Genomic DNA, 26,087 nt, shown 5'->3' with positions numbered 1-26,087 from the left:
ATCAAAAAAAAGATATTCTCTAAGAATAGAAGTGTTAGGTTCGAGTTTCAACAGCTGCAGAAAAAATATTTAATAACCAGCTCTTCTCTATATTTTAAAGAGATTATGAATTTTAATTTCTTGAATTAATAAATATAAAATTAAATCAATACAACTAGTTTCCAACCAAATTTTTCATTCGTATGTAAATTTGTTTTTTAAATAAAAAACTCAAATAGCACATCATGATAAATTATCACAAAGGAAATTATTTTAAAGTAATATTTATCAAATATTAAAGAAAAAGCAAAATATTTAATATTTAAGTTTAGAGTTTAGTGTTTAGTGTGTTATGGTTTAAGATTTAATATTTAGAGAGTGGTGGTGAGATTGCAGTTTATAAGTTGGTGTATTTTTTTTTTTAATAATTGAGTGTTATTTAAAAAAAATATATCATTAGATGATAGTTTTGGAATAACTTTTTAAAATTTGTTGGAGATTAACAAAGTGGGCCGGGTATGTTTTAGAAAATAACGGCCCATATACAAAGTAAGAGTCCGCTTGACCGGTTACCTCGCAACTCTAGATCTCTTCTTCCATTTTCTGGTACGATGATCTGTGTATATAAACTAGCTTCGAACAGCCCGCGATAGATTAGAAACTTCCAGAGATTTCAGAGACTTGAATTTGCATTGAAGGGTCAACAGGATGGGACACGCAAGAAAACTCGAAGACGACAATCCTCCATCGTCACCATTAAACGAAACGCTCTTAATAGCGACTATGTGCATCGTCGGATTACAGGTTCATGTTCACGTCAAGGACGGCTCGGTGTTTTCCGGAGTATTCTACACAGCTTCCTTCGAGAACGGCTTTGGTACGTCGATTGAATTTTTGAATTTGATTTTGTGTGTGTGTTGCTATAATAATGCTCGTAGTTTAGAGATCTGAATTGGATCTTTGGTATCAGATCGAAGATTCTGTTTGGTTTTAATGTGATTAGATAGTTTAAGCAAGTACTGTAATGGAATTAAGCTTGTTTTAATCAAGAAGAGCTACTTTTTGGTTACGGTTTTGTCGTTATGCTGTCTATTTCCTGACTTGGGATGTGTGTTTTGTTGTTCTGTTTAGGCATTGTTTTGAAGAATGCGAAAATGACTAAGAAGGGGAAAAGTAAAGCGAATGTTGCAAGCGGAAGTGTGGTGGAGACGCTTGTTATTATGTCTCCCAACATTGTTCAAGTAGTTGCAGAGGTGTGTCCTTTTTTTGTTTAGTTACTTTTTTTCTTAAAGCTTTGTTTTGTGACGGGTCTGTGCGATATGCTTTGATTAGGGGGTCTCGCTTCCATCAAGTGTTACTGGGAATAGTGAGTGTGAGATTGTCGGATCAGCCATGGAGACTTTACCTTCTAAGTCTCGTTTATCTGCTGGAAAGAAAAATGGTATTGAAGGAAGGGGAAATCATCATTGGAGGTAAACTGTGTGCTTCATTTAAATTTTTCATGTTGATACAGAGAGTAATAGTGAAAGGGTTATGCATGGATTAATCATCACTCTCTTGAGTCCTATCTCTGATGGTTTAACTTGCTAGATTTTGTTATTTACTCTTTAGCTTTGAAAGCAATAGATTATATAGATGAAAACAGGAATTTTCATCTGGGGAAATGAAGTATTGATCTTTAGAAAACTCCAGTTTCCGTCTCAGTATTGCCATTCTGTAAAGGTTTTCTTTTTTAATACTTCCATGTCAATCTTAGTTATCTAGTCTAGCAGCTGCATCAACTGTATCAATGCTAGCACAAGTCTATTACTATCTGGGACACACCTATGTCTCAAATTTTGGCTAGATAATTTTATTTATTCTCTCTGATTCTTGTTGACAGACAGCCAGGAGCCAATATTTTGAAGCGTAATGAACACATTCCTGACGTTCATCAGGAGGATATCCCAAGCTCAAGTCCTAGCTGTAAGTTCAGTTTCTGTGTAACTGTTTTCTTCCTTGTTATTGGTGTACTTGTTTCAGCTTCTTTTGGACATTGAATTTTCTTCTGACGTACTTATCCTCCAACTTTCGTTCATGTGAAATAACACGACCATCCAGTGGATAACATGTCCGAACGAGTTAAACCAATAAAAGAAGATATGTTGACGCCGGAACCTATAAGTAATGGTTTTCACGATGCTGCTGAAAGACCCTCTTCCACTGACAAGTCATCCTCACGAAGTGAAACTGTTGATGAAACCTCAGAGTTGTGTCAGGGTATCAAGGCATCTTCTAATGAACCAATACCTATCCAGGCCATAAAAAAGGCTAAGGTAATTCCTGTATACATTTATGTTAAATTGATTGTTGGATCTTAAAAATTCATTATCCATCTCTAGATCTTTGAGAGTACATTCAGAGTAGTTGGTATATGCTGTCAACTTAGTCTGAGTTTCTACTTTTAGAACTTTTACCACATACTGATTACATTACAGGAGTTCAAGTTGAATCCAGAGGCAAAGAATTTTTCTCCATCTTATACAAAACGTCTTTCACCGTCTCCTGCTGCTATGCCTGATATTCAAAACGTTGCTTATATACCAAGCAATACTCCCATGCTACCTGTTCCTGAACCTGTTTACCCAGAAGTTGGAAACAGCCCTTATATGCCCCAAACATCCCCACATTCCAAGTTTGTGCCATATGGTAATTTGACTGCTGGAAATACTGTCAGTGTATTTCACTTTCCTCAGCACGTAAGTATTATTACCTTTCCTCGGGCATATTATGTCAAGTGGGCCTTAACAACTTGCAGTTGAGAGAATATTTATAGAAGATCAGATTAGAGATCTCTTTGAATTGACATTGTTAGTTTTATAAAATGTCTTTTGCAATAAATGATATCATTCTTCCATTTGCATCTCTCTTTTGTGCAGATGATTGGGCCTATTGTTAATAGGGCACATCCGCAGGGATTCACCTCTCCATACCAATCTGTTCAAGCATCACCAATGTTTGTAAATCCAAATCCTCAGGTTGTATTTCATGGATAACCCCGAAAACTAACTTTGTAAAAAGAAAAGGGGTGTATTATAATTGATTTGCTGTAGTTACTTTACTTGGTGTATATGTTTCTCAAGACTTCTACTATACTCCAGGTAATGGTTGCGAGATCAGGCCAGCTTTATCTCCAACCAGTTTCTCAGGTCAGAACTTTGTGCATATAACTTGAGGATTAGTTTTTGTTTTGTTTTTTGTATCTCGAGATATAAGCAATTTGGTGAATTTATGATAATGTTTTAGGTTCAATCAATCTATGACTTACATGTTGTCAAATGTATGTGCTGAGTAAGAGAGGAATTAAAACTAGTCAGTCACTTGTACAAGTTCTTCATATTTCTTTCTTCTTCTTTTTTTTACAGAATCTGGTTCAAGCAACACCGCCTCTTCCACCTATGCTATCCCGTCCTCTACCACCCGCACAACATGTCCAATACCTGAAGCATCAAGGTAATTTGTTTGTACTAAACCAAAAAAGTTTTGGTCCTAACCAATCTGTGATGCAGGTGTAGTTGCAGCTGGTCAGCCGATGCAGCTATGCGTTCCCCAACCATTCACGACGGGTGGACTGCAACCGTACAGCGTCCCCGCCCAATATCCGGTTATGCAGCCTCCTTTCCCGACGAATCAGCCAATGCACATTGCAGTTCCTAATGGCTTCTTTGGCACAAAGTTTCCATAATTAGAGTCTCCCTTTTTTTCTTTTCTTTTTTTTGGTTTCATACCTTCATTCTTTGCCTCTCCATTCCAACCTAGTAAGGGTTTATTGTTTGGTTCGTCTATTACTAGTCATTGATTGATTCATTGGTTTATCGAGTTGGATTTGGGTAAAAAAACTGTTGTAAAATGTGAAAAGTGAAAACATTATTTATGATTCTTTGGTTGACATAAATTGGCAAAAAAACATTATAGATCCATATTTTGAGAGCTCGCTAAATGGCGTTTGAAACGCTACCGTTTAAGCGAAAAAACAAACCGGAATAATTATTGAACCAGATTATTGAACCGAAATGAACTAAACCGGCAACAGAAGCTTCCGTCACAAATATAAAGTTAAAAGGCCCATGTCTGAATTCGGACAATGTTTAGGCCCGACAAACGACGCTATGCCGGTTAATTTAATCGTTTTTTTTTGTTTCGGTTGACTTTGCCGGAGATTCCTATAGTCCGCCGTCCGCAAATAATCCTATGAACTCGAAAGTTCCGGCGATCTCTGATTTTGACGGTGAATTTTGATGGAAATTAGAAATTCAGAAGGAAAGCTAGCGACTTCGCTCAAGAATCTGGATTTGAATAAGAGTCATGAACCAAAGAATAAAGATTCCTGTTTCGGCTTATCTATCTTCCTCACGTAAGCCCCCCTCGCTTTCTGACGTTCTTGTTTATGCGACTCTCTCTTAATCCGTTCCTCTTAGCTCTTTGTTTCTGCAAATTGCAAAGCTTTATTGACAGCTGAGGTTTATGTGTTTGGATTCTGACATTTGTCTGCTGGTTTTTGCTTAAATCACAGGAATCTCTGCGTTGAAACGAGGACCTCCATCTCTTATTAGCTTATGCCTTGGTGTTGTTGGGAGGCATTTAGAAGAAATCATTCCTTGTTTAGCTGATATCTCCGACATCTTTCCTGCCGACATCAAGGTTGCTTAGTTCTTTGTGTTTTACTTGCTCTCACCTGTATTATCTGTTAATACTATGTAATTGCTAATCAAAAGGCGTATTATTCATGTGCAACAGATGTCGATTGCAGCCATTGCTAAAAGAAGAAAGCTACTGGATGATGATTTGGTTGTCTCTTTGGCTGACACTTCCTGGGAGATTCTAGACGTTAGCGGTTCAGATGTTTCGGATTCTGGGTTAGCTAAAGTCTCGGAGATGTGCAAATCTCTCCGAGCTGTGGACATTAGGTACTAATAATAGATGACTAGCTGGCTGGGTAGCATGAATACTTTCTCTGTGTGTTTCTTAAGCTTAGCTATTAGCCATTGATCGAATTTTTGGAACCATCTACTTCCTTTAAGATGGGAAGAAGACAATCTACCAAAACATATGTCTGATTCTGTTCGGTTGGAATAGTGATTTTTTTTTGTAGTTCTGGTCTTGTTGATTCTTGAGCTAGGATCTTCTGCTCACTGGATAAGTGTGTGTGTGTGTGTTTTTGGGCCCATCTCGTGTAATATATAGTTGCATTGTTTTTGTAATGCAGCCGGTGCAACAAGATCACATCCATGGGAGTCTCGGAGCTTGTACAAAACTGCCGATCATTGGAAACTCTAAGATGCGGGTAAAACTTATCTTTAATTGGACTTAACTGACTTTTCATCTGTTGATTTTTCAGGGTTGGCTTGTCTATTTACTCGTGAATTAAAGTAATTTTTTTTTGCTGGGTAAAAAGTGAGATAGAACTGAACCCATACTGTGTGGGTTTGACTAGGGGAGCTAACAAACTTTATAAAAAACAGGCAAATGAGAGAAAAAAAAATTAATATTGCAGAGGATGCCCAAGCAGTGAGTCCACCGCACGCAGATCTTTGAGTTTGTTTAAGCCAGACTTGAGTAATGTTGAAGGAGACACATGGGAAGAACTAGACGTTACAGAGATTGGTCATGGTGGTCACTCACTGCGTTGGCTTGTTTGGGTGCGTATTGTCCCTCTTGACAACTAAGCTATCAGTTAATAACAAGAATCTACTTTCTAACTTGCTTCTTCTGCAGCCAAGAATTGATAAAGATTCGTTGGAGATGCTATCCATGGAATGTCCAAGAATAGTAGTAAACCCCAAGCCTTCGTTTCTCACTTACAGTCTACACGAGGTTCCTCGAGAAGCATCACCAGACGTTGCATTGGACGAGCCCTTTGTGAAAGATATTGATCCCAAGACGTGGGTTGTTAGAGGAGTTGTGAAGATACCCACAACATCCTCATTATCATTGACCTCCTCCTCCAGTGAGCTGTCGATAGCAGAGAAGTTCAGACTAGCGTTTGCGGAGAGAGACGCACGGTTAGCCCCTAAACGAGCAAAGAATGCAAGGCAACAGCAGCGTCGTGCTGAGAGGGATTGGATGATGTCCAGTGACGAAGCCAAAGCAATGGCTTTTGCATCAAAGGCCACCAGGTGTTTGCGCAAGAAGTAGTTTACTTGATGAATGAGGGTTGTATTCTCTGTATAAAAACAGGCGTCAAAGAATACGTAAAGAGGAAGATCAGTGTATGCCACTTCTCTACTTTGGTTATGTTGTATCATTTCACAGAGTTTTTTTTGGGAAAGCAAAGCGAATGAAGAAGAACAGTGGGTTCTTATTGAAGATAAAACTCTTGGCTCTGTTACTTTAATTATGAATCTGTTCATGTTAATGCTTAGATTCAAATTAAAGTGGTAAAAAACGAATTATATGTAATGATATTTGTCACTTCTGCATTTTCTATTCAAACCGCAAAATTTCCATCTGGATTTGAAGGGGATGGAGCTGTGAACCTATTGGTTTATTTAGTAAAACATGTGGGATATCTAAATCGTTAGTCTCGAATTATGATTAAACTACTACTCAATTCCCATGGTGAAGGAACTAGAAGTGAAATTGGCTACAATGGTTTAGTATATTAGTGTTAATTACTAGTGTAGTGTGCTTTGTTTGACCGTTGAACTCCTCATCATCAAAGAACAAAACAATATTGATGATGATGATAGTGACCGCCACTGGAAATAATATTATATAGGTTGGATTGTATCCATGAAGAAAAAATAAGAACCAATCTTGTTGTGTTGTTCTTCAATACCACACCTCTTGTGTCACTTTCTTCCTCTTTCCTCTGAGATTCCACTTGAAATTTTATATATTAAAAACACCATATATATTCATATAATATTGATAACTAATTTTCTCCCATCTTCAATAAGTAGACAAAAGGTACCTAGATTCTTACATTCTTTTAAGTTTTCCTATGATGCGACTAGTTGGGAGCTCTTGTCTAATTAATCAATTATTTTTGCTGGTCTTATTATGCTGTTTGTAGAAGCAAGCGAGTACCATCAGTGGAGAAGAACAAACAAGAGACATAAGGAATGTAGATCTTTTAGGGATGCAGATTTTTAAGAAGATATGTGTGGGAATGTTTGGTGGACAGTGTAAATTAGGTTATGCGTAGCTATCTAGTATTGTACTTTGGTGATGATTTCATACTTCCGTAAACATAACACACATATTCTTACTCATCACTCATCAGTGCCCACTCTTAGACGAATTCTTATGAAAGCTTGTTGGTCTTTACTGTGGACCGCAAAATGTATTTGTTGATTAAGGCCCAGAATATACAAACCGTCGCTCTCACAAATCATGGCTCAAATTGATTAGGTCAGCATAGATAAAACCAAAACCTGAAATTGTCTCTTTTTTTTTGTTTAAAGAAGAGTATCAAAGTTCGATGAAGTTGACAAAAAAAAAAAAATCAAAGTTCGATGAATGGCGGCTACTCAAAAGGGCCCCAAGCAATTGACATCCACTGAAAATGTTCCTCTCAAACTAAAAGTTTTGTCTGTTCTTAAAGACCAAACCAAATCACATCACTATTGCTTCCTCTGTTTCATTTTAATTGTGCTCTAGAATAATTTTTTTCATTTTAGGATAGATGTTTTTCTATAATTTTAATGTAAATTAATTAACTTTATATTTTGACCTGATTTTTTATTGGTTGAAATGTGATTAAATATATAGATAATAACATTTTATTTAATAAATATATAAAAATATATATTTTATTAATTTGTGTGTCCGATTAAAATTGAATAGAGAAAATATTATTTTTTTCAAACTTTTTCAACTCATTCACTCGTGCTTAGATTAGATGCAATTATAATATGCATTTTAGAGGTTGATTGTTTGTAGTTTTTGTTTTTGAAAAAATCAATTTTCATCCAATTAAGTTTTGTTTTTAGTTTTTGTTTTTGTAGAAATCATTTGATTTGCCAATCAAAATTTTTAATAAATAGATTCCCTAAAATTTAGGAAAACTAGTTTTTGAAAAGTTTAACCAATTTAGGAAGAAAAACCAAAAACCAACTTTTGCGAACTTTTATGAAAAACAAAGAATTAAATTAATAAATAATATTTTCATACAGATAAATAATCATTCAGTTTTTTGTACATTAGATATAATTTAAACAATAATGTGATATAATTTATTTGTGTTTCATATCCGTAAAATAAATCTATATATTTTATAAATAATATTAAATAATTTTAGAACTTCGTTATTAATTTCTATATATAAAATAATTGAATAATTTTAATACTTATTAGTCAAATTAAAAATAAATAAAAATTAGAAAACATAATATGTTTTATTAGTACAATTTATAATTAGTTTCTAAATTTGAAGTTTTTTTTATTTTTGTATAATTTATAATATGTATATAAGAAAAACTATTGCTATTTAAGTTTTAAAAATTAGAAAATAATTAATATAAGAAAATTTTCTAAGCAGTTTCAAACTTTTAAATATTTTTATTTTTGTGCAATTTATATACATTTTATGATATATATTTTATTATAATATATTTTTTTATAAAACTATGATAATTAAAATATGTTAATGTATTTTATTTTAAAATAATAATCATAATATTTATATAATTTTAATTGTAAGTCTAAATATTTATTGCTATTTTGTTGTATTATTTTAAGGTAATGTATTAATTAATTTTTGAAAAATAAAAAAAAATACAGAAAAACCAAAAACCAAAATCAAAATCTAAATCTAAAAACCAAAAACCAAAAACTGAAAATTAAAAACCAAAATCTAAAAACCAAAAACTAAAATCTAAGAACCAAAAACTAAAACTAAAAACTAATGAAACAATCATCACCTTAATTAGCCGACATATATAATATTTCCGGTCATCTAAGAAACTTTAGCGAATATTAACGATATTTCTTTTTAGATATTTTTCTAAGATTTAGATACTTTTAGCTATATTTAATCAGATTTATCATCGGTTATCATGTAGGTAAATGTGTGGTCTCGTTAAAAAATCCACCGCAGGGCATGTCCAACTATGGACACCACGAAACACCATGCATTCTGGTATCATTTATCAACACAATACACAAACGCTGATGACTTGCAGTTTTGTCCTAAAACTTGGATATTAATATTTTACCAGGTCAGCCGTCCGAACTGAACTATTGTTAAAAGTTAAAAGGCTCAAAATTTTAATCTTAAAGGGGATGAATCTGTGAACTTTTTGGTTTATTTTAGAAACAAAAAGTGGGATATTATAGTTAACCCTTAACATAGTCCATGTGATACTCATATACTAATATATAACTAGTAGTTTCAAATCATAAGTTACTTCACGTGGTGAAGCATTCAAAGTAAGTTTGATCACATATGCCTTGGTAGACAGTGTACTTTGTTTGACTTTTCATTATCACAGAACGCACCAACATTGATGATGCAAGATATATTATTGTCCGGACGTATAATCTATGGGTCCTGGCCATGTTTTTTTGGATCATATCTATGAAGACAACATAAGAACCAATCCTTGTGTTGATCTTCAATCCCACACCTCTTGTGTCACTTTCTTCATTTCTCTTCTCAAATTCTCAAGCTCTTTTTACTGTTTTTCTTGTCACAGATTCAACTCTATAAATCTCACTATATTAGTATAGTCTCCAAGGCTCAACTAATAAACTTAAGGTAGGTAGATTCTTACATTCTTTTCTCTTTGCTATTTTGTGGCTGGCTAAGAGGAGTACGCTAATTAAAAATCCTTATATATTGTTACTCTGTTGTGTTTGTAGAAGTAGTGAGTTATCAATGGAGAAGAACATCAAGAGATATGATGTGTGGAGATCTTTGAAAGATGGAGATTATCAAGAAGAAGATGTGTGGGATGTTCTTGATGGATATCATCAACCCTCGTTGATGATCAGCAACCATACGAGTAAACCCTCTTTACTAGCACAAACTTTTCTTTCGAGTGAGCCTAGGATGATTCCAGAGAGGGAGCGCATAGAAGAAATGGCACATATGGGACAACACTCGGCTCCTGTCAATGTTCCAGAGTGGTCGTCAATGGTTCACAGAAAGAAGACAAAGAAACTAGAGGATGATGATGATGATGATGAGAATGTATCACCGGAAGAGTATTTTCTGCGGCGGAGTCGGTCATCATCGTCGTCCTCGGTTATGGAAGGAGTTGGAAGGAAATTGAAAGGAAGAGATTTGAGCAAAGTCAGGAACGCAGTATTGAAGAAAACTGGATTTCTTGAATAGACAAAAGATTGTAGATTATTATATATTTATATGTTTATATATATATATGAATGGTCTATATATATTTTCACTATCATTAGATTTTTTTTCATTATAGGAACTATTAGAATTTTCTTTTAAAATCTTTAGTTTGTTAAGGTGGATGTATGTATGTATTAATATGTGATTTAATTTGGCATAATAAAACAAAGGTCTATTATTGTTGAAACTGATGCAAAGTTTATAAGATTTGACTTTTAAGTAAGAGAAACAAAAAGACGTTCGTGAAATAAAGATTATACAGCTTGGGGTTCATTGAACCACACGATTCGAACCGTCGATGACAGCGATATTCAAACAGCAAATGACACTTAGCTGAACAAACAAAAAACGCTGATAGATCTCTCTATTAACCAGACATATTATGTAGGGAATTTACACCCAATAACCAAACAAAAACCCAAAATTAACTAAATAACCAATTTCACACTCTCTCTCTCTCTTATTTTCTCATCTCTCTCTATTTTCTTTCTACAAAACTAATTTCCCACTTTTTTTTGGTTATTTCACAAATAACCCCTATCATGTATTTTCACAAATAACCCCTATCATGTATGAGGAAAAATAGAGGTGAGGTGTAAGGGATAGTCCTCGGCATATTATCCAAAACACGAAAACCAAACCGGAACCAAACCAATAAACCGAGACCAAAACCGGATCGAAAATTACAAAAACCCGAACGGTTTTTATATTTTTAAATCCAGAAAACCAAAATCAAACCGAGACCGAATCGAGAACTGAATGGGTACCCGAATTTTTTTGAATATATTAAAAAATTATTTATTTTTAATTTTAGTATATATAAAATATTATTTATAAATAAAAAAATATCTAAAAAAATCTGAACTATCCGAATTACCTGGATATTTTTCGGATTTTTTTCGTGTTTAACTCAGATTTTCGGGATTTTTTATTGTTTTGGCTTTAAATCCGAACCAATCTCGATTTATTTACATGGTTTCACTTCAGTTCTATAAAAAAAAATAAGAATCCGAACCGAACCCGACACTATCTGAACCAAACCGATCCGAAAAATGTTCGTTCTTAAACGGTTCCAAAAACCGAAGCATTGATTGAGGTTCACGTGGTGCGCACGTGGGTCGATGTTGATTCCATTTGTCGCCATTTTATGACAGCAACATGTGAACAAGGAAACTCGATTAAACTTCAGGATCAAACATATCATCTTTCATGTTGAGTAATTTTTACAATACCCGCCCGCACATTTATGTAATAACAAGACAAAGATTGCTGATGAAAGATTGCATAACTCTGCGAACTGAGAGATTCTTTCTATTGTTTTGAGTATTGGACTATGTTCGTTGTTCAATTTATATGGTCGGGTAGTCAGTGTCGGTAGCTTCGTAATGTCTAATCTCCTTTGCTACTGTATTATTTATTACTGTAAAGTGAAAGGTTAACTAATAAAGCTAAGTACTAAACTACTAATGGGCACTATTAGTCTGTTAAACTATCACAAACACACAATCGGCACTAATGATAAAAATAAGATTCCATTCATCTTTCTTTCTCCAGCTTCGTAACGCAAGTACAAAAACAAAGCCCCGACTTCTCTTGCTAGGCTTCTCCCTACATTGTTCTCCAAACTTTTCATAGGAATCAATCTAATAATCTTTTTCTGGATCTGAAAAAAAAAACTGGAGGTTTGGGGTTTTAGTAGCTCTTTGATGAGATTCTTTCTTTCTGGGTTCCCTTGGGATCGATAGATAGAAGAAGATCCTTATATGGTTTTGCTTAGAAACACAACAAAATGTCGTTGAAGCATCATCACCATAGAGGAGTAGAGCTGTCGTCGGCTTCAAAGAGTTTTGTCTCAAAGAAATGGACTTTCTTACTCTGCATCGGTTTCTTCTGCGCGGGAACTCTCTTCTCCGACAGGTAATAACAGAACACTGCTCTGTAGATTTAACTAACTCTTCAATATATATAAATCCTCTGTTTTTGAATATTCCGGTAAAAATTGCAACTTTATCTTACAAGAAGGGAAAAAAAAACTTATCTTTTGAGTGTGTTTAAATAGAATGTGGCCAGAGCCTGAAGCCAATGTTGCATCATCAAGGGAAGCAGCTTCAGATGAACGGCTGCTCTTAATGTCAGAGGACTGTGATTCATCAAAAGTAAGTCTTCTAACTTTAGGTGGAACTTGATAAGTGTCATGAATCCTTAGAAGGACATTCTTAATTCCGTATTGTTCTTCATTAGAAGACAAGCCTTGGAGAAGTGTACAAGAGTCCTGATGCAACTCAGTAAGTGATTAAGAAAAGACCTGATATGAAACTTCACTTCTTTCCTTCTTCTTTTTTTTTTAGCATTGAGCTTGAATAAGTGTGTTACGCAGAACACTAGGCAAAACGATCTCGACTCTGGAAATGGAACTAGCGGCTGCAAGAGCCGCGCAAGAATCCATCACGAACGGTTCACCAGTCTCTGATGAGTTCAAGCTCCCTGAAACTGTTACCAGAAGAAAGTATCTGATGGTTGTTGGGATCAACACTGCGTTTAACAGCAGAAAGCGCAGGGATTCGGTTCGTGCTACTTGGATGCCTCCCGGTATGTTCATCTAATCCCTTAGGTCTCATTCTTAAGTTGATTGTGTGAGACTGAACATTGATCTTCTTACATTAGGTGAGGAGAGAAAGAAGCTAGAGGAAGAGAAAGGGATAGTGATGCGCTTTGTAATAGGCCATAGGTAGTACCTTAGAGAGGCACATATAGTTACTTGCGTGGTTGATTCATGTAATATAAATAATATTAGTGTTTTCTCGTGTGTAGTGCCACTCCTGGAGGGATTCTTGATAGAGCGATTCAAGCTGAAGAAAGTAAACATGGAGACTTCTTGAGGCTGGTAAGAGAGTTGTGGATAGGTTTCATCATGCCTTTCTGTTCTCTAAAATTCTTATGTAATGTTTTTGAGTACAAAGGATCACGTTGAAGGTTATCTAGAGCTGTCAGCAAAGACTAAATCTTACTTCACCACTGCTTTTGCGTTGTGGGATGCAGACTTCTACGTTAAAGTCGACGATGATGTCCATGTAAACATAGGTGAGAGAGAGAATCAAACCATCTTTTACTTTTATCTAAAAATTGTTATGTCTCTTGTCATCTCAACTTCTGTTTCTGCAGCCACGCTGGGAGTAGAGCTAGCAAGATACCGCACGAAGCCTCGAGTCTACATTGGTTGCATGAAGTCTGGACCCGTTCTTGCTCAGAAGTAAGAGCTCTTCACCTTACCAACAGACTTCTTCAGTCTCATTACACAATGTTTTGTCTGTCTCATGTTCATTTCTTTATGAAGAGGAGTGAGATATCATGAGCCGGAGTACTGGAAATTTGGAGAAGAGGGTAACAAGTACTTCCGCCACGCCACTGGTCAGCTCTACGCGATCTCCAGGGAGTTAGCGTCTTACATATCTATAAACAAGTTGAGTTCTTTCCCCAGAAAAAAAAACTAATCTGCTTTGTGCTTTATACGCTCTCATACGTTTGACTGTGTGGATACAGAAACGTACTACACAAGTATGTGAATGAGGATGTGTCTTTAGGATCATGGTTTCTTGGATTGGATGTGGAGCATGTAGATGACCGTAGGCTGTGTTGTGGTACTACAGGTAAAAAAGAGATCCAAGTTCCTTTATCTATTTTTCAAGTATGGAGGTTTGATCGATGAGAAAGTGCAGATTGTGAGTGGAAGGCGCAGGCGGGGAACATGTGTGTTGCGTCGTTTGATTGGAGCTGCAGTGGGATTTGTAGATCAGCTGATCGGATGAAGGATGTTCATCGGAGGTGTGGAGAAGGTCCAAACGCTCTCATGGCTGCATCATTCTGAAACAAGATAACAGAAGATACACATTGAGAGAAGAAGAGTAGAAGAGTAGTCGAATCAGCTCAACACTGTAGTAGTATAGACACACACACAACACACATTCAACACTGCTCAACACACTTCTATATATGATTAAATCTTGGGCAATTGTCAATAATAACACCTTTTGAAGTTTATGTCTCAAAAATAGCACTAGAAGGAGAAAGTCACAAAAATGACATTCATTAAAGGGTAAAATATCTCTAATACCCTTGGTTTTAAATTAAATAAACAAACTAAAATAAATAAAAATAAAAAAAATAAAAACAAAAAAAATAATTTTTTTTTATAGTTTCAGATTATATGTTTTCAGATTCGAAATTTTTATAATTTTTTTTTTAAAAAAAATTTCAAATTTTTTTTTTCAGATTTTCTTTTTATAATTTAAAAATACTTTTTGAAACTGTTTTTAAAATTTTTATTTTTATTTTATTATTTATTATTTATAAAATTTTAAACCCTAATTCCAAAACCCCACCCTTTAACTCTAAACCCTAAAGTTTGGATTAATTAACCCTAGGGGTATAAGTGTACATTACCTCTTTAATGAAACCTATTTTTGTGACTTTGAGCCTTGAGTGCTACTTTGGGAACAAAAACTTGGTTTGGTGCTATTCTAGTCTTTTTCTCTTAAATCTTTTGATTATTTCTTTTTTTTTTGTTTAATTATTTTCTCTGTTAAGGTCTGCAATTGTCGTTTCCTTGCATAATAAGTGGGCCTTTTATTGGGCATATATAATACTGGGCTTAGGTTTCATTTTATTCAAATAACATGATCTAGCTCTCTCTTGTGAGATCTTTGGAATTGATTGTAAGAGCATGATTATCCCTATTACCCCTAATAAGTTTCTTAGTGACTTTTTAATTAATAAAAGTAACCTAAAAAATTTAGTTAAGAAACTCTCATTTTGAGTGGTCCAATGGGAGTTTCTTAATTAAAGTTTCTTAATAAAACTTGTCTAAAATTATATGAACTGCTATGGAAATTGAGCTAGAGTGGACACTACAACTTCCTCTATGATCAGTCTCATAATTCCAAAAATGGGAGAGACCAAAGAACTACCGTTTTAACATCATACTAAACAATTGACGAGTTCCAATTATTATAACAGGAAATGGATAAAACCTGCTTTCTGTCCTCACTCCTAGATGAGGTGTTGCCAAGGTAATAAAATTCATCTGCTCGAGCCCAGCAAGGCTACCTCGCGGAAGATGTGAGTTCCCAGAGTTAGAGAGAGCAGCACCATCACTGGCTTGTGACACTGCTGCTGAATAAAGAACGGCAACAGCATGTCTCTGCGATAAGCCACCGAGGGAGTGTGCTAAAAAGGAAATCTTCTTTAAGCTCTTGTTCTTTTGGATAACTTGTCTAACCTATATTCTCTCTCTCACATCATATAGAGACAGATAATCAGCTTATACACTCAAGTTCAAGAACAACCTAGATCTATACATTAAGTGGACTATAAAACAGAGTGTAGCAGAAATGATAAAAACAAAATTTCAGATACAACAACACTTGCAAGCTTCTACTATCCTAACCTGAATGAGAGGCATCTATAATACAAAAACCAAGATGCAAAGGCATATCATACCTGGCTAAGATGCCGTGTACAAGAACAAGAAGGTGATCAGGTTCAATTTTCTCATCGCTGTCGCCTTTAGATCAGGTTCAATTTTCTCATCAAATGATTTTACAGAATCAATAAGCAAAAAGTCATAATTAAGAGAGGAAGAAATACAAAACAAGAACAGAAGCATGTCAATTTACCATTGTCGGGGAGAGATTTCGAGAGGATAGTAACACAACTCTTCTACGTTGGATGATATCTCAATCAATTTGAGTGAGGATTATATCTCGGCCGTGGGAAACACATGCCCCTTCTTCTCTGACGGCTTCTCAAACAATCCACAGATTCACCGGCTACGTTTCCCCCAAGGGATCCCCTTTCAAACTTGACAACCCAAGGCGATCGTAACCGATGGCAAGTTCCCGCCTCTTCCTCCGCCGCCTCCTCCTCAGCTCCCGCCACGGAATCAGAGGAGCGCGAGAGGAGCCCCGACGAACTTCTCTTCCGAGAAGTCTCCATCGTCTATGGTGGTGTTCAACCGCTGGGTGAGAGAGGAAGGTCGCAGACTACGACGAAGAAGGTTGGAAGCCGAGAATTGGAGGAGACGTTGAGTGGACACGTGGTTGCTAAAGGATCGGTTTCCAAAATCCCTAATTAAGGATCGATTATATCTTTTTTATTTTGTTTTTATTTATTTAAATGGGTTATTTACTTTAAAAACCCACTTAAGGTGCTGCGATAATCATGGTCTAACAACTGGAGAGTAATGATTTTGTATAGATTTTATTAGTCACGTGTTTGGCGTTTATTCACAGACGGATGATGATAATCTGAAGAATCCTGCATGGAGCGATTATGGTAGAGATTGCCAAAAAAAAAATGTACTGGACCACATACCAATTATGTGGTTCAAGAGTTATATACTTTCCTTTGATTTTCCGAATCTTCAATCATGTAGTTTTTTCCCTTCATTTGTTTTTAGTTTAAGTGTAATTTTCAGTGACATCAAAAAACAAAAGATACCGTCCAGATAGAGATGTGGTCTCAAACTATTCCGTTATTTCTATATCGACAGACGGATTGTCCTCACAGACCCCACACTGAGCCTTGTAGTGGTTACTACGATCACACAGCGTCCAGCGTATGAAAACGTGACCATATAAAATGTATTTATCTATAAAGATAACATAAAATATTAATAATCTTGATCTATACATGACTTTTTTGTTAATATGTTTTTAGACTTATTGATAAACATTTTTGTTGAAAGTTGAAGTTACTACATAGTAGAAAACCTATTACAGAGACATTGGCACAGAAAAATTAAAGGTGTCAAAATAGTTATGAGGAAATCTTGGACTTCTCATTGAATTTTATTATGCCTGCTTGCTGTGAATGTGTTCATAATCAAAAAATTTCAAGCTCTTGGATTTAAAAAAATATATTATTTATCAGTTCATTCGATAAATCGGGAATCAGATTCGGTTACAAGCTCGTTTTGAACAGAATCATCAAAGTCTAACTATTACAATTTTAGTTTTACCCACTTGACCCGACACGTTCCATTAATTTGTTTTTCGAATTTTTTTGATATCGGTAGCCGTTCTCAACCATCGACGTGGCTCTCGGAAATGTGAGGTTCTCCTCCGAAATATTCTTTTGGTCCTAATAGTGAAAGAAATAAATCACTAACTCTGGTATTAATGACAGTGTACTAAAGTTTAAACGAGGAATTACCAATTTACCATGTTCAGATTCTGCAACTCTCTTGGCAGCATCTGGATGAAAAAAATGCACTAAAACAAAACCTTAGGATCGTTTCATATCAATACTAGCCACTATCCCAATATAGAGAAAATAGATTTTCCAAACATATCCTCTGTAACCTTGTTTTTTTTTTCTAAATAGGTCACATACACACTTCTTTGCTCTAAGTCACTCTTAGTGGTCGAGCTACCGAAGTTCTTCACAAAGAGAATCCCTATGCGAGTATTCAAGCAAGCTGAGTTGAAATAGTTGGAAACTTGAATCGAAAATCTAAAATCATTTGAGGGACCAGGATCGTACATTTGCTATGTGAATTGAAGTTAACGTAAGATTCTCTTTTGCAGCCAAGCTGAGTTGAAATAGTTGGAACTGTTCTAGTTCCACTAATTTGTTTTTCGAAATTCTATGATATTTGTAGCTGTTCTCAACCATCGACGTGACTCTCTAGAATGAGAGATTCTCCTCAGAAATATCCGCTTGTAATATTTTGTGGTGCGAATTTTGTGGTTATTAAAAAGATTACCACTGGTTCTATATTCGGTAAAACGTTGTTTGAGCTACAAGTTTCCTGACAAAAGAAGAACAATATGGAGAAATTAGGCTACTCTGGTTCAAAACATTTGTCCATGATCTAAAGTTTTGGCTCTGATACCATATGAGTAAAGTATCTCATTTTTCGTTAATTAATCTAAAATGAACAAAGTTTTTTATATACATGATCTGACCGACTAAACCAATTATATAAATCAATCTATATATGGCTTATATGTACCAATATGTAATCACTATACAAACTATAATAGACAACATAGAAAACTGATCTCCCAAGAACTTCATATCTAACAACATAAAATTTCGACTGAACTAGAACTTTAGTGTACAAACATTTTGGTCACATAATGAATCAAGGTCTTTTTACATATAATTTGAGCTTCTATTCAATTACTGCAAAATTAACAAATCATATTGACGTACACTATAATGCAAGCATGCATATATTTTCGGATTTGTTTTATATACAAGAACTTCTATATAATTTTGTGTTTCTTAGAACTTTTTGCCGTCTCTATTAAACAGAATTGGTGTCAACCAGATTCGAGTTAGCTATTTTGTAACCAAATCTTCATTTTTAAATGATATTTAGCAAAAAAAAAAATTTAAATATATAGTGATAAATATCATAGCCACATAGGACAAAACTTTTTTTTTTTTTTGTCAATTATCGAAAGGAAGTAATAATAATATAAAAAAACAAAGATATTTGTGACGTTTCTGGTCTCAGGCTCACTCATCTGCTATTCTATTTAAAGCCATTCAATTTCCCAAAACTCACACTACCAGTGGAAAAATAAAGGGAACTTTACATCGAAAGATCTCTCCTTTCTCGTTGAACTCTCGAGTTTGTATCCCCTCTCTCCGCCGTAGATTCAGCTGTTTTGAGGGTCCCATTCGTTTTCCGTCATCAGCAATCACGGCTATATACGGCCCATCTCGAGGCGTTAGCTCTCACGTCAACATTGTCGGACGCAAGGGTTGTTGTTTAATCGAGTCTATTCCTTCGCCGCACGGAGGACGTGGAGCCCTGCCGTCTGAAGGCGGCAGCCCTTCCGATCTCCTCTTTCTTGCCGGTGGCCGTTCCCAAAATCATCTCTTTCCTTCTTCCATTAGCTTTTAGATTTCTTTTGAGTTTCCTTTTGATTTCGTGTGGGGAAAGTCTTTCTTTGAGAATGTTGAAAATCAAGAGGGTTCCGACCGTCGTGTCTAATTACCAGAAGGATGAGGCTTCCGATGGTTCTGTCGGCGGCTGTGGACGGAACTGCCTCAGAGCTTGTTGTGTTGACGGTGAGTACGAGTTATTGCTGAATCATTGATTTTTTTTTTGCTTGTTTGAATTAATCTAATTGATGTGGTTTTGTTCAGTGGCAAGGCTTCCGTTGTACGTATGCAAGAAACTGGAAACATCCGGAGAGAAGGTGGTTGTCAGCCATGAAGCTAGAGAGCCTCCGGTGGCTTTTCTCGAGTCCCTTGTCCTCGGCGAGGTAAAGAGAGACTCAGTTTTGTCTTTTTGTTGCTTGAATGAGTATCAATTCATATCAGTTCTTATGTTTATAGTGGGAGGATAGGTACCAAAGAGGACTCTTTCGCTACGATCTCACTGCCTGCGTAACCAAAGTACATTTCTTCTCTTCTCTAACCTTGTTTAGTCTTGTGAAGCCAATCTGGTGTTTCTCATTGTTGTTTTTAGGTCATCCCGGGGAAGTATGGCTTTATTGCTCAGCTTAACGAAGGTCGTCACCTAAAGAGACCAACCGAGTTCCGTGTAGATAAGGTTTTGCAGTCTTTCGATGGCAGCAAGTTCAACTTCACTAAAGTTAGCCAGGAAGAGCTGCTCTTCCAGTTTGAAGCTGGTGAAGATGCCGAAGCTCGGTTCTTCCCCTGCATGCCTCTTGTCGCTGAGAATTCTCCCAGTGTTGTTGCCATCAATGTAAAAGAAGCTTGACTTGGTTTCAATAGTGGTTGTTGTCTAGCAAAAGATTTAATTTTTGTATATTTGCTTATAACAGGTTAGTCCCATCGAGTATGGGCATGTGCTGCTGATTCCTTGTGTTCTTGACTGCTTGCCTCAGAGGATGGATCACAAAAGCATGTTGCTTGCGCTTCACATGGCTTCTGAGGCTGCCAATCCTTACTTCAGAGTTGGTTACAACAGCCTTGGTGCTTTTGCCACTATCAACCATCTTCACTTTCAGGCATATTACTTGGCCATGCCTTTTCCATTAGAGAAAGCTTCTTCTAAGGAGGTGATCACCACTGATAATGGCGTGAAAATCTCAGAGCTTCTGAGCCACCCTATGAGAGGTCTTCTCTTTGAAGATGGAAACTCTATGCAAGGCCTATCTGATACTGTATCAGATGCCTGCATTTGCCTCCAGAACAACAACGTTCCTTTCAACGTTCTCATCTCTAATTGTGGAAGGCAGATCTTCTTGATGCCACAGGTATAAATAAACCTTTAGCTGACAAGCCTTTAGATCATTATTGGTTTTAGGATCCATTGAATAACTGTTTAAATAATGTCAATTGCAGTGTTACGCAGAGAAACAGGCTCTAGGTGAAGTGAGCACCGAGGTGTTCGAATCGCAGGTGAACCCAGCTGTGTGGGAGATAAGTGGTCACATGGTGCTGAAGAGGAAGGAAGATTACGAAGAAGCTACAGAGGAGAAGGCATGTAGGCTCCTTGCGGATGCTTCTCTGTCAGAGGAAAGGTTTAAGGAGGTTAACGCTCTCATCTTTGAAGCCATAGGTTGTAGTAAACCAAGAGGAGGAGCTTGAAGGAAGCAAAGTTCACCAGCAAAAGACTAGTAGTGGCAGTGTTAACCAGAAATAAGCAAACTCTTCGGTAGTTGCATTTGAAACTTGTTGGTGTTTCTTCTATGATGGTTGTGAGTGTTTGTTCCCAAGATTTGCTCTCTTCTTTTGTAAGTTCATGTTTTGGATAAATATAGTATGTTCTTCATGAAAATGAAATTCCTCAGCCATGTTGAATGTTAAGATGAAGCTAAGTGGATTTTAGATATGGCTCCCCAGTTTAATATACATGAGCTTTTCATCATCACTTCTAATTGGTCTAACTTCTGAGATTTACAAATTAACTTTAGATAATCGTTTCAAAGAACATCATTAAGAGCAAATAGTGTCATGTGATATTAGGATGACAATATCAAACGAACAAGACCAAGAATCCACCAAAAGGTCTTTTAACAACCATCATGACCATATTAGTTTTCTAAAGACAATGGTCACGATAAAAAAAACAAGTCTGCAAATCCTAATGCTGATAACTAACTACTTAACCATTCATATCACACAAATCTTAATCATGAAACTCTAAATCCGGATAATTGTCAGGCCAGAGCAACGCCTCCACCAGTCTGATGGAGCATGGCATCGATCTCATCACCGTCCTCCATGTCAAGCTGTAATAATAAAGATTTAGCATTAGAAACTTGCAAGGCTAACAACAGCCTAGTCAGATGGAATGATTATATACCTCATCGGGAGTCTGCTCAGCACGAAGACGACGACCATCAAACAAGAAGGCAATGGCGGTCATGTCCACGGATTGCCTGTCACAGTAAGCGTTCATGAGCTTCTTCAGCTGGGTGCTCCTCTTGATCCTAAAGAAAACCTCATTCCCATCCTGTTATAACACACACACAAAAACAACATGAGTCTGATCTTGAGCATCGATACATTTGCCAATAAAGGTTTTAGAACTCTATGGAAACTAGAATACATAAGACTGATACTCATGTTTGCAACGAAAATCAAAAAAAGGATTTAACTTTATGTTAGAGCATATAGTTTACAATCGCATGGACATAAGAAAGTTACTAACTTTACCCTAGAATTGGGAATCACAGAAAGCGGAAAGCCTAATCGAACTTAGAGAAGACATTGAAATCGAAAACCCATTACCTGACCCTTGACCTTGAGGTTGATGTGAGCTCCTCCGTCTCCGGGCTTCTTGTCTTCTTCCTGGGTTGCAGACATCCTTCCTTTTACTTTCTTTAACTCCTCCCACTGAAAGATTTTATTATAACAAGGGTTTTTCTCCCTAACTCATGCTGCTACATTATTAAATAGAGAAATAAGAGCATGCCACGTGTCAAACTCTACACAAGAATAGTTCATTTGATTTTTGTATGGACTTTTATTTAGGTGTGATGTGGGCTTCAATTAAAATTAATAAATGATTGGCCCATTCACTTTATCCTTGTCGCCTTCAACGTCTGGTGAATGGATACTTTTTTTTTTTTTGCAAAAAGATTTTCTATTGAAAGCGAGAGAAAGAAAATGTTACAATGCGTTAGCATAGTTAGCCAAATGGCTTAAATAGATAAACAAAAACTAGAGCCCAGAGGCCAGAGGTTTGAGAGCCGGAAGCTTGCAATCCGAAGTCTGATTAGCTTGTCAATTTCCAGTAGGAGGGAGTCTGACGAACGGAACCGGTTTCGGTGGAGTCTTTGATTACGTTCAGACCACAGGAGGTAAATTGCCGCTTGCCAGGAGAGTAGTAGTAGCTTCCTCCATGGTCGTGTCCTCCTGTAGTTGTGTAGCGTTGTCAATGTCGCGTCCCAATCAGGGGAGGGAGAAAACGAGCATCGTGAAGCTAGAGACGACCAAACGTCCCAAGAGTATCTGCAATGGAAGAACAGATGGTTCCGGTATTCGATCTGAGTTTGGCAGAGCACGCATCCACCATCAATTTGGATCCCCCACTGGAGCATCCTATCTTTAGTAGGACAACGATTCAGGGTCATCAGCCAAGTTAAGAACTTATGTTTCGGGATACCTCCAGAGAACCAAACTTCCTTGTGCCATGGAACAGCAGGCGCGGCCGTCCTGATCAGGTTATAGATGAGTTTTGTTGAATATTTCTCTGATGGCAAGTTGTTAGGGCTCCATAGAAGTTGATCTGGCTGATTAGTAATAGAGAGTGATGTGAGATGTGAGAAGATTTTGACCTGGTTTTCTGATCTCGCTGCAGGAAGAACCCAATGATCCAGCTCCCAGAGTTCAGCCAGGGTCGAGTCTCGATGGATTCCAAGAGAAGCAGAGGCCTCACCACGCAAGAAATCTTTAATGCGTCCAAAGGGGGGGCAATTCGAAGACCAGAAGTAAGTCCTCTCTCCATTTCCCAGTAGTGCCTTGATCCAAGGGTAGGCGATATCCCTTAGTGAGATCAATTTATTTGTCATCCAGGTGTGTTTCTGTTTTGTATTGATGACCCAAAAATTATTTGCATTCCCGCAGAGAACTTCAGTTACGAACCAGGAGGACCAGATGGAGTCTTGTCTGAAGAAAAGAATCCAAATGAGTTTGAGTGCAGCAGCGATGTTCCATTGAGTCAAATTACGAAGGCCTAACCCCCCTTCAGCTTTAGGTTTTGTTACACATTCCCAAGCCACTTTTGCTGCATTTGGACCATCGGTTTTGCCTTTCCATAGGAATTTGCTGCTAAGCGAGTCAATCTCATCTGTGCAGGCTTTGGGAAGGATGTATGCGCAAGACCAGAAATTGACTATGCCCGCTATGACAGTAGAGAGGAGTTGTAGTCTACCTGCAAAAGAGAGAGTGCGAACTGTCCAAGAATGCAGCTTGAATTTGATACTTTGGAGCAGCGGTGCACAGTGTGTTAGCGACAGTTTCTTGGTACAGAGCGGCACTCCTAGGTATCTTACCGGTAGAGTACCTTCAGATAAGCCCGTAGCTGCTTTTATCTGAACTAACTCATGGGGTTTAATTCCTGCAGTAAACAAAGAGGTCTTTTCCACGCTAATGGCTAGTCCCGAACGAAGCTCAAAATCTTTTAGGATATTCAAAATGGCAGTAACTGACTCAGGCTCACCATCACAGAATATTAAGAGGTCATCGGCGAAGCATAGATGAGTCAAGCTTGTTCTTTGGCACTTGGAGTGGTAGCCAAATTCACCTTCCCTAGCTGCTTTGTTTAGAGATAAGGATAGGCAGTTCATTGCTAGCACAAACAGATAGGGACTAAGTGGGTCACCTTGGCGAAGGCCTCTAGAACCCTTGAAGAACCCGTAGGTAGCACCGTTGAAGCCCAAAGAGTAAGAAGTGGTACAGACACAAGCATGGAGCCATCGCAGAAAAATTTCTGGAACAGCTAGGCTTCTCAAGCACTGGAATATGAATTCCCATCTTATAGTATCAAAAGCTTTCGCTATGTCTACTTTGAGTGTGATTCTCTTGGGCCCTCCTATCTTGTGATCGCCCTGGACAATTTCAGATGCAAGAATGGTATTCTCTATGAGTAGCATGCCCTGGACAAACGCTGTTTGATTTGGTAAGATGACCTCTGGCAGAATGGATTTTAAGCGCTTCACCAGTAACTTAGAGATCGTCTTGTAAGTGGTGTTACAACATGAAATTGGCCTGAAGTCTGATATAGAGGAAGCACCCGGCCTTTTGGGAACCAATGTGAGAATTGTTGCATTAGTTGCAGTTGGCAGAAAGGCTGTGGTGAAGAATTGTTTAGTTGCTGCAATTGTTTCAGGCCCAACAATTGTCCAACCGTCCTTGAAGAAGGCCGATGTGAAACCGTCAGGTCCAGGAGACTTGTGAGGGTTTAGCTTTAGGATGGTTCTCTGAATCTCCTCTGCTGAAGGGTAAGAGGCAAGACTGCATTTCTGATCGTCAGAGCACCGAAATGGTTGAAGTTGATCAAACCACTGAAGAGAGGAAACTAGCTGGGGAAGGTTGGTAGGTGCCAAAATCCCTTTGAAGTGATTTACTGCAATAATACACATCTCCTCCGGGTCAGTCACAAGCACACTAGAAGGTAGGAGGAGTGATCGAATGGAGTTATAAGCTTTGCGACTGGCTGCTATTCTGATGAAGAAAGTTGTATTCTGATCACCCAGTCTTAACCAGTTGATTCGGGACTTTTGCTTGAAAAAAGCTTCTTCAATTCCTCTCAGGAAGGTCCATTGCGCCATGAGTTCTTTTTCTGTAGTAAAGGAGGCTGTGTTAGGGTCCGCCAGAGATTGTACCTGCACATTTTTGAGCAAACAGTTAGTTTCTAAAACTCTCTTCTCAATATCAGAAAATCTCTCTTTGTTTAGTGTTTTTAAATCTCTCTTTATTGTTTTTAATTTATAGCCCAACGTGTGGAGGTCATGCGCGAAGCTCCCACTTAGAATCCATGCATTCTCAACCGCAGTGAGAAAGGAAGGGTGGTTTGAGAGGAAGTTGAAGTACTTGAAGGGACGGGTTCCAATTGAGGGAAGGGGACAGGAAAGGTCTATGAGGCAGGGAGTATGGTCGGAAAATTCATAGGGTAGGAAAGAGGCTACACTGTTTGGGAAAGCTTCAAACCAGTTCCCATTCACTAATGCCCGATCAAGCTTTTTTGTAGTAGGGGAAGAGGGGCATTTGTTGGTCCAAGTATGGTAGGATCCTTGGAATCTAAGATCAGAAATTCCCAGCCGAAGAAAATGATCTTGCAGTTCGGTCATATCGCTGGAAAGTTGAGCGACAGAGGAGGAAGAGTGTTCTTCATGGTGGGTGATCTGGTTAAAATCCCCTCCAATGATCCAGTTCCTATGATCCAAAAAGAGAGTGGTTTGAACTTCATATAAATCGTCCCAAAGGGAACGACGCTCTTCACGCAGGTTGGAAGCATAGACCGCAGTGAAAGTAAATCGGGGTAAACGAGGGAGAGAGACTTCGCAAGTAAGTGACTGCCGAGATTGGTGCAAAACTTGAACAGTTGCTGGGTACTTCCACAAGATAATGATTCTCCCGTCCTCCTCCGTGTCATGGTTTGAGGTAAAATTCCAGCTTGGGCAAACTCTAGACATAATATGGCTTAGATTAGGCTCTTTAATATGCGATTCCAAAATAGCACCAACTAGCGGCTTGTGAAGATTAAGCCACTGAACAAAAGGGTGATGCTTGTCCTGGTCATTAAATCAACGGACATTCCAAAAAAAAATATTTTTAC

General features: G+C 37.3%; 4 protein-coding genes, 2 long non-coding RNA genes, 1 other non-coding gene and 1 pseudogene across 9 annotated transcripts; 6 read left to right on the top strand and 2 right to left on the bottom strand.

The window, feature by feature from the left end:
* The first annotated feature begins 587 nt into the window (after positions 1 to 587).
* LOC106444654 lies at positions 588 to 3,952 on the top strand. Its single transcript, XM_013886105.3, has 10 exons — positions 588 to 856; positions 1,111 to 1,232; positions 1,312 to 1,451; positions 1,862 to 1,944; positions 2,080 to 2,294; positions 2,457 to 2,717; positions 2,898 to 2,996; positions 3,120 to 3,167; positions 3,384 to 3,471; positions 3,528 to 3,952. Exons 1-10 carry the CDS (start codon positions 688 to 690, stop codon positions 3,701 to 3,703), a joined length of 1,401 nt encoding a protein of 466 aa, XP_013741559.2. The 5' UTR covers positions 588 to 687; the 3' UTR covers positions 3,704 to 3,952.
* A 203-nt stretch (positions 3,953 to 4,155) lies between these two features.
* Positions 4,156 to 6,437, top strand: LOC106440904. The gene is made up of 6 exons (XR_007326688.1): positions 4,156 to 4,372; positions 4,532 to 4,659; positions 4,756 to 4,925; positions 5,225 to 5,302; positions 5,513 to 5,657; positions 5,734 to 6,437. It is a non-coding gene; the product is annotated as an uncharacterized LOC106440904 (transcript).
* A 2,960-nt stretch (positions 6,438 to 9,397) lies between these two features.
* On the top strand, positions 9,398 to 10,505 carry BNAA03G48340D. Its single transcript, XM_013882674.3, has 2 exons — positions 9,398 to 9,718; positions 9,823 to 10,505. Exon 2 carries the CDS (start codon positions 9,839 to 9,841, stop codon positions 10,295 to 10,297), a length of 459 nt encoding a protein of 152 aa, XP_013738128.2. The 5' UTR covers positions 9,398 to 9,718; positions 9,823 to 9,838; the 3' UTR covers positions 10,298 to 10,505.
* A 1,328-nt stretch (positions 10,506 to 11,833) lies between these two features.
* Positions 11,834 to 14,356, top strand: LOC106440902 (probable beta-1,3-galactosyltransferase 4). 2 transcript variants are annotated; one of them, XM_022716941.2, is made up of 11 exons: positions 11,834 to 12,235; positions 12,378 to 12,474; positions 12,563 to 12,603; positions 12,696 to 12,907; positions 12,983 to 13,046; positions 13,130 to 13,202; positions 13,279 to 13,399; positions 13,481 to 13,568; positions 13,653 to 13,778; positions 13,859 to 13,965; positions 14,035 to 14,356. In XM_022716941.2, the coding sequence occupies exons 1-11, from the start codon at positions 12,108 to 12,110 to the stop codon at positions 14,181 to 14,183; spliced, it is 1,206 nt and encodes a 401-aa protein (XP_022572662.2). In that variant the 5' UTR covers positions 11,834 to 12,107; the 3' UTR covers positions 14,184 to 14,356. The 2 variants fall into 2 exon arrangements, with proteins under 2 accessions (XP_022572662.2, XP_013738127.2); XM_013882673.3 differs by having other exon boundaries at positions 12,560 to 12,603.
* A 750-nt stretch (positions 14,357 to 15,106) lies between these two features.
* On the bottom strand, positions 15,107 to 16,043 carry LOC125590377. 2 transcript variants are annotated; one of them, XR_007326689.1, is made up of 2 exons: positions 15,815 to 16,043; positions 15,107 to 15,602 (listed from the first exon to the last, which is right to left on the bottom strand). It is a non-coding gene; the product is annotated as an uncharacterized LOC125590377 (long non-coding RNA). The 2 variants fall into 2 exon arrangements; XR_007326690.1 differs by having other exon boundaries at positions 15,107 to 15,593; positions 15,815 to 16,035.
* Positions 15,315 to 15,925, top strand: LOC125590379. Its single transcript, XR_007326691.1, has 2 exons — positions 15,315 to 15,854; positions 15,890 to 15,925. It is a non-coding gene; the product is annotated as an uncharacterized LOC125590379 (long non-coding RNA).
* A 2,807-nt stretch (positions 16,044 to 18,850) lies between the features above and the next one.
* On the top strand, positions 18,851 to 21,132 carry LOC106440899 (annotated as a pseudogene).
* An 85-nt stretch (positions 21,133 to 21,217) lies between these two features.
* On the bottom strand, positions 21,218 to 22,170 carry LOC106440901 (small ubiquitin-related modifier 1). Its single transcript, XM_013882672.3, has 3 exons — positions 22,037 to 22,170; positions 21,609 to 21,758; positions 21,218 to 21,534 (listed from the first exon to the last, which is right to left on the bottom strand). Exons 1-3 carry the CDS (start codon positions 22,109 to 22,111, stop codon positions 21,463 to 21,465), a joined length of 297 nt encoding a protein of 98 aa, XP_013738126.3. The 5' UTR covers positions 22,112 to 22,170; the 3' UTR covers positions 21,218 to 21,462.
* Between the last annotated feature and the right edge of the window lie 3,917 nt (positions 22,171 to 26,087).

Source organism: Brassica napus, chromosome A3, assembly GCF_020379485.1.
Source record: "Brassica napus cultivar Da-Ae chromosome A3, Da-Ae, whole genome shotgun sequence".
Taxonomy (NCBI): domain Eukaryota; kingdom Viridiplantae; phylum Streptophyta; class Magnoliopsida; order Brassicales; family Brassicaceae; genus Brassica; species Brassica napus.
The sequence above is the reverse complement of the archived record's forward strand: the minus strand, read 5'-3'. Positions and strand labels throughout refer to the sequence as shown.